Here is a 7,500-nt window from a genome sequence, read left to right as displayed (position 1 = left end):
GCCCTGGAATGAACATCCTTTCCTTCTTGTTACTTCGCTTCAGGTAATATGACTGGACTTGTTCTTCTGTGAGTGGATACTGGGCTGGAGCAATGGCCTTATTTTCCTTATTATTCTCCTTGTCCTCCGTTTCCATTTCTTCCTCCTCATCTTCTACTTCATTTTCACCGTTAGCATCATCATCATCATCGTCCTCCATGCGACATTCATCAAGTTGAACAGCCTTACACATTTCAACGTACAACTGATTAAACCTACAGGAAGGCTCTTTCACCGATGGTTTAAGTCCCAAGACCATACAGTGATGACCAATACCCAGCGTCTCTTCGCTCTGGAGAATGGTATCTAGTCCGTAGAGTGCAACGAGCGGGACACCCTTGTTAGCACACCCAGGAAGGAAGGTCTTGATCAGAAACCCTGGCTGTACGTTTCTCTTGGCCAAGACTGCAACAGTCTCGTCTCTCTCCAATGCTCTCATGACTGCATTGTATCCTAAAATCAGGTGTGACAGAGCTTCCTCCCTCTCCTTGTTTCTCTGGCTTGCTTCTCCATCAACATTTTCAACGAACTTCCTCTGGTATTCTTCTAGGAAGCGTTTTCTCTCTTCTTTCTTGAACTTCTGCAACTCTTTCCATGGGGGCTTATTCATGGCTTTCAGGCCAGAGCAACTTTCCCTTAACAAGTTCCCAATGGAAGTGTAGTGCGCTCCACTAATCGATGGCCAATCAAGAGAAAATGGACTTTCAAGTGTATTTTTCACAACTGACTTCTTCTTTTTCAATCCTTTGATGGATTTACGCTGCTGATGTTCAGTCAAGATCTTTACTGGCTTGGGTTGAGCAGCCATTGTTAAAACACAAAAATGTTATAAAAAAAAGAAGAAATAACACAACTTTAGATTGATATTCTAAAAATCTGAGATTTCACTACAGTAAACCTTTAAAGTAAACTTCTTTGATCTCTTCTAAAAACAGCAAAAGGAACTATAAACAAAGCACAACAAAACAACAAAGGAATCAGACAGATTCACAAAATATACACAAAACTGACACAAAATACTGAAATTGTGGAATATCTTATAACATAGCAACACAGTCTATACCAATGAAATCAAACTTAGGATCCTTCCTCGATATCAATAACACCAAAGAAAGCCAGCATGGTTGAAGTATAGTGAGGCAGATACGCGTAGGAGGAGTAAGTAATAAGTCCGAAAATCGACAGGAAGAAAGCATTCATAGCCATTTTCTCGTTGGGTTCAAGCATGTACAAGGCTGTGTTCAGTTCGTAGCGGCGGTAACAGTTGGAAACGTATTTACGGATTGATTCGAACATTTTACCGATGTCACTTTGTTCACCTCTCTTGACGGGAAAAAGTAGCAACGCGGAGCAACCTACTCCTTTGGCTTCTCTTCGGGGGGAATTTCCTCAATTTTGGGAATCTCAATTTTCAGCTTCTTCAGAGCTTCTTGGACACAGCTTTGGTACTGCTTGAACACCGGCTCACAAGTGGAGTCATCTAAAACTCCTCGTAGGAACTTCTCGCTGTACCACTGGTTGAAACAATTGTCGTACAGTGATTTTAGCTCTTGGCAATCCTTACTCACACTGTTCATGGGAAATGTTTGTTTAAGAATCAAAAAAAAACTTTACAGCATGATAACAATTACTACTTATTTAGTAAATAAACTAAGAAGTAAAAATAAAAATATTTTCTCTAGCGTAAATAATGTCTCCAATCTATCTATGGTATAATTGGCAGCAATAATAAACCAATTTCTGATAAAGTAATTAAGTAGACTTATTCTTCTTCCGGGAGTCTACCACCCTGTACAGTCTCGACAGCAAGTAGGCCGAGGCTCCGATTTCTCCAATTACTGCCCCAATGCTGCACGTCAAGGGCCAAACCTGCGAAGAAGAAAATACCAGCTAATCTACAGAGAAGATTCCAGACCTTGGCATCACAGGACGTACAAATTATAACTAATTAATTGAGTTAGTCCCATTAAGATAGAATTATAGAAAAGATATCCCAAGAGATATCATCAAAACATGTAATTATGATGAAAATATAAATAAAATTACATCTCTTGATTTGTGTGATACTGCATCTTATTCATACCTCTTCTACATCTCTTACTTACTTACTAAATGAACTAAATTAACCCATTTGCATCTGGTGACATAATGTAAAGTCATGACATCCTATCCTACATTTTCTCTCCCTCAAAACATGTTTCACATCCTCCATTTGTATAGAAAATAATGTGAATAAATACAAAAACCTCTAACTATTACCCCATTGACTCAGGCAGGCAAAAAGTGCTCTGAGACGAACAGTGCAGCATGACACTGAGAGAGATCTTGCGTTTGTTATTCATCCGGTGGGTGCAACATTCGGTAAATATAATTCCCCAGCTTGAATGGGTTAATGATACATAAGAGCACTTTTTCATGCAAGAAATAAGAAACCATGACACAATTTTCCAACAGAGTCATTTCAGCATTGCAAGTAACTGCTACCATCATCAAATAGCTATTATTTGCTTCCTTATAAAATACAGAATAAACTCTGCTAACATCTCGACAACATAACAATTTCATATTTTTCTTTACTACAAACTAAACACAACATTCACAGCCTTAGATAAACACAGACCTGCCAAGGTGTGTCCCAATCCAATGGAATAGGCAACGCACCGAACCAAGCGCCCAAAAGTGCCGTCAGACACTGGAGTTCAGGTTCTTCCTCAAAACTTGCTCTGTAATAAATAATTTTCTAGTCTTAATATCATTTGCGAAATTAGTACCTTTCTCTCGGAAAAATCAACCAAAATATAAAATTAATATTGCTGTACTTAAAATCTACGGTTTAGCAAAATACCACCTATTTTTCAAAATATAATTCAGAAAACAAAATTAACAGCAATGCTCAAAGTTTAGCTTCTTCAAAGAAAAAGACACCACAGAACCATAAAGAAACAATGAACAAACCTTTCAATAATAACACTAAGAGCCCCAGGACCCAGGGTAACAAGCGGCCTGATGAAGGCTAGGGATGCAACTAGTGTGCTGAAGGTGAAGGTCTCCTCAATGTTCCTGAAAAAATTTATATACAAATTAGCATGATGTGTGGCTCGGTCAACCAAATCTTAATGCAAAACTGAAGATAAAAAATTGAAATTACTTGATACAATATCTTACAACTTAAAACAAAATATGCGTGTAAATACTTACTCAATTAAATATGCTCCATACAGCACAGTCACTACATGCGTGAGACACACGCTGAAGACGCTCAGAATCACCACCAAGAAGAAATCTACAAGCTGGAATTATAACCAAAAAATGTTAGAAATTCCCCCAAACTCGTTTATTGTCGTTGACATGATAACAGTCATCTCTTATTAAGGTAATCCAGCAAAAAACATACTCTTTACATATTTAAAGAAAATTAATGAAATAAAATAAAGAAAAAAGATAAAGATTTCTCTTTTCCTAGCACACAAACTTTTGTTATTTTTTTCTCCAATGCAGATGACAGGTTCTTATTATATACCATAACAGCAAAATTCATGTGCTGAATTTCAATACTTTATGGGATGAGCTGAACAACCTTGGTACATCATTCTTTACTTGCCTTACAAAATGTATATTTTTCACTAGTTCCTAGAATTAATTCCCTATTTACACTGGAATTGACCAAAATACTAAGCAAAAGTTAATAAAGCAAAACAAAAAATGATAGATGGGTTTGATACCAACTCACTTTTTTGCAATAGTGAGGCAGCCAACATACTGCCACTTCACTCACTCACTCACTCACTCACTCACTCACTCACTCACTCACTCACTCACTCACTCACTCACTCACTCACTCACTCACTCACTCACTCACTCACTCACTCACTCACTCACTCACTCACTCACTCACTCACTCACTCACTCACTCACTCACTCACTCACTCACTCACTCACTCACTCACTAAAAATATAAATTCCTTCATTTGTTTCACTATATAGGGTTGGAATATTTAGAACAATTTCTGATAATTGGATCTCTTAGTCTATGTATGAACTATAACTCATATTTCCAATAGATATTACTGGCTGGAGAATATCAGCATTCAACACAGAAATGGAGAATAAACCTAAATTTGATTTTACTATGCCTGTATTTTAGGCTTTGAAGATGTGGGAAATTGTGGGGTTCAATGCCATAAAACAATATGAAAACAAATCTAAAATAAAACTTTCTTTTCAGAAACATGAATCAACCTGTTTTCTCTGCATTCTCTTTCCATATAACTCATATATTTCTCAAAAGATAAAACAAATTCTATATTTCGCAAGAGTTGCCATTTAAACATATTGACTATACTAACAAACATTAAATGGACATCTTTGTAAGAAGAAGAAGAAAAAAAAAGCATCAAGAGATATAGTTGATTTGTCACTGGACAATGTGATATATTTTTTTTCCTTATAATTATAATGGTGCTTTTGAAACATATCACTGAATAACACTATTAACAGTATCTATCCCAGAGAGGTCACTAACATTCTGGTATCAATAGCTGTCATTTCTCATTTATAACATTTATCTAAATATTTTGCTAAACGTTTTTAACCAATGAACAATAACCCAGTGTTTATGACTGCCTATTAGCAGAATAAAAACGAGAAATCAATTTCATTTTGACTCAATTTTCAAATACAGGATTTCCTAATTATGTAAAATTACAGAAATCTAGTGCCACTCAAAGATTTTCATTTCCTTAACCCATTGCAGACGGGGCGCATCCTAGCTGGATGTCAGGACGGGCAGCCAATGACACTAGCGGCACTGGCTAAAAATTAGAGGGACGGAAAGGGTTTCCTCAGCCCTCTGGGTAAGCACAGACTAGCCCAAACAATATTTTTCCATAAATCCATCATAAAATGCGGGTTTAGGCTGACTTTGGAACCCTGTAGCACTGGAACTAGCGCCGTTACAGACATAATACTTCACGACTGTGTGCGCACTTCAACTGTGAACACATCCCAATGTCGCATCATGCATGCACTGATTCCTGTCTTTTAGGCCTAATTGGTGCCGACATGTATGTAATGACACCCAACCGCAATGGGTTTAATGATTCTACATGCCCTCAATTTCTAATGATCAAGATTATTTTTAAAGGGATGGTTAGTGCACAATAATGAATGATAATGGCATGTTCATAATTCATACTGTCTATTGATACTGATGTTTCCAATTTGAGCCAAATTAAATTGTAGTATTGCATCCCCACATCTGCCAATGTCCTCCATGCCTTTGGTTCTCTGGCAAAGACCATAAAATCTCCATCATGTATATTCTGGCAAGATACGACTTAAAACCTCTATGGCAATTTACTGACAAACATGTTGGCAGTCCAACATCTGTTTTGACAAACTATACATGGTGGAGGCCATGGTAATCACTGGTGAGTACTGACAACACCCTATGCCGCGCCTAAGTAATATCGCCTCGGGGACGTCACACTGGTGTGTTGCCCTGTCATCAGGCACTTTGCCGTGTCACACGGGTGTGACACCCTGTCGTCATTGGGTTAATGGGCTCTTGATATCATTTATCCAATTTTTGCCACAATGCTGTTTGGTGAATGGCCAATAATTGACAACAATGAAAAAGTTATTCTCAACAGCACCCCTCAAGGAATGATAGCCAAGGAACTGTCAAATCGCCCAGTGCAAATACACACATCCACAGTTTATCATAAATGATTCTTAACCCTTTCCCGACGGGGCACTCGCTACGCGAAGACCCCAATGCCTGGCGATTGCAATATTGCATTAAAATCGTCATACTGGCTTGACGCCCCGGCATCGGGAGTTTGGCTGTGTCACACGGGTGTGACGCACCGTCGTCATAGGGTTAAAAAAAATAATAAAAATTGTTTTTAAAAATTAATTTCTTGAAAAAGGACAAAATATATAATTGTGAAAGGAAAGACACTTTCATCTGAAATTAATATTTTTTTACGATTGCATTGTAACACAAACTAGTATACATACAGCAGAAATGAGTTACGCATTTAGTGTAAGCTTGACATCATACTGTTAACATTGTGAGTGACTTTAGATAAGTGTCATTTGTGCGTCAAACCTGCTGAATAACTCCTTTATCAATAATTTACAGAGGAAGTGTTTTGAATGGAAACTGTCATATAGTTTTCCTTCTATTGACTATAAAAACGGTAAATTTTCCGAATAACGCCGCGTTACGAAATACCACAAAAGTGGTATCGATGGATTCCTCTCAACCTCTACTATTCATATATAGTGAAATTAATGAGCGCTTGCACCCCTGAAGCCCACAATCTGGGTCTCTTTTTTAAAGGCACTTCGTGCTACCTCGTCCTACTTCGGGGCATATTTCGCTTGCAAAATCTTAACCCAATGACCTACCTAACTTTGCCTAGTTTTGAATTAATCCCTAGCCAAAGGGGGGCTTCGCCCCCCCCCCTGGACCCCCCCTTTTTAGGGCACTTCGTGCAACATACCTTGGGCAAGATATCCCGAGTCCACCATCCTCGCCCTGAAATTCAAACATGGCTGTGTTTACGTATTTACGGATAGTAGCAAGCTGTGGACTGGAAACCCCCAAGGAATTACCTGCATGTGCTGTTATGTTCTCTCAACAGATGGCGCAATATTCCCCATTATTTACAGTATAATTATAGTGCCCTCTATTGAGTGGTCGCGTCATCATCGGTCCTAGTTTCCTATCCTGAGGAATATATGAGACGAAGACTCAGTTGCTGTCATCATGGCGCAGTGTGAGGGTTATCCGTGTCGCAGCATTTTCATCTACAGGACTAATTATGCATCATAAGTATCACGAAGTGCCCTGAATAGGGGAGATCCACAGGGGGGCATAGCTCCCTCTTCGCAAAGGCTGACTTCAAAACTAGGGAAAGGGAGGTAGGTAGTTGGGTTAAGGTTTTCGTGATACCGAAGTAGCACGAGGTAGCACGAAGTGCCTTAAAAAGGGGGGGGTCCAGGGGGAGGTCCAGGGGGGGGCGAAGCCCCCCCTTGGCTAGGGCAAACTTCAAACCTAAGCAAAGTTAGGTAGGTAATTGGTTAAGATTTTGCATACGAAATATGGCCGGAATTCATATTTTACCCCGCAATTTCCCTGATCTACTTCATACCCTCCCCTACTATCGGGACCCAGATTGTGGGCTTCAGGGGTACAAACGCTCATTAATTTCACTATATATGAATAGTAGAGGTTGAGAGGAATCCATCAATACCACTTTTGTGGTATTTAGCGACGCGGCGTTATTCGGAAAATTTACCATAAAAACTATTTTCCTTGTTTCTCTATGGATGTACAAAACTTAACCAATACCTATCAACTACGATTTCTTCAAGCCTTACAACTTTCATAAAAAAAAATACATCATTTAGCATTGCATCATAACCTACTCTGCACATCCCTTAAAACCATGT

The 7,500-nt window shown here is 38.8% G+C and overlaps 3 protein-coding genes and 1 pseudogene across 3 annotated transcripts in view; all 4 read right to left on the bottom strand.

The window, feature by feature from the left end:
* Nucleotides 1-847, bottom strand: part of LOC122250417 (uncharacterized) — a 1,786-nt gene extending 939 nt beyond the window's left edge. Inside the window, exon 1 of the mRNA XM_043011809.2 lies at nt 1-847. This exon is cut by the window's left edge and continues 939 nt beyond it. Coding sequence (XP_042867743.2) covers nt 1-847 — 847 coding nt within the window.
* Nucleotides 1-7,500, bottom strand: part of PIG-F (phosphatidylinositol glycan anchor biosynthesis class F) — an 8,966-nt gene that overhangs the window by 939 nt on the left and 527 nt on the right. The window contains exons 2-5 of the mRNA XM_043011821.2: nt 3,238-3,329; nt 2,995-3,099; nt 2,660-2,762; nt 1-1,908 (exon numbers count right to left, since the gene is read on the bottom strand). The exon at nt 1-1,908 is cut by the window's left edge and continues 939 nt beyond it. Of these exons, the coding sequence (XP_042867755.2) occupies nt 1,792-1,908; nt 2,660-2,762; nt 2,995-3,099; nt 3,238-3,329 (417 nt within the window). The 3' untranslated portion in view covers nt 1-1,791. The remainder of the gene's footprint in view (nt 1,909-2,659; nt 2,763-2,994; nt 3,100-3,237; nt 3,330-7,500) is intronic.
* Nucleotides 1,117-1,335, bottom strand: LOC147467732 (serine palmitoyltransferase small subunit A-like). Its single transcript, XM_086530951.1, has one exon. The coding sequence runs from the start codon at nt 1,333-1,335 to the stop codon at nt 1,117-1,119; it is 219 nt and encodes a 72-aa protein (XP_086387077.1).
* LOC147467731 (uncharacterized) lies at nt 1,395-1,616 on the bottom strand (annotated as a pseudogene).

The sequence above is a fragment of the Penaeus japonicus genome, unplaced genomic scaffold (genome assembly GCF_977035675.1).
Source record: "Penaeus japonicus unplaced genomic scaffold, GWHDUDI00000001_assembly GWHDUDI00000034, whole genome shotgun sequence".
In the NCBI taxonomy this organism is placed as follows: Eukaryota; Metazoa; Arthropoda; class Malacostraca; order Decapoda; family Penaeidae; genus Penaeus; species Penaeus japonicus.
This window is presented reverse-complemented; position numbering and strand designations above follow the sequence as displayed.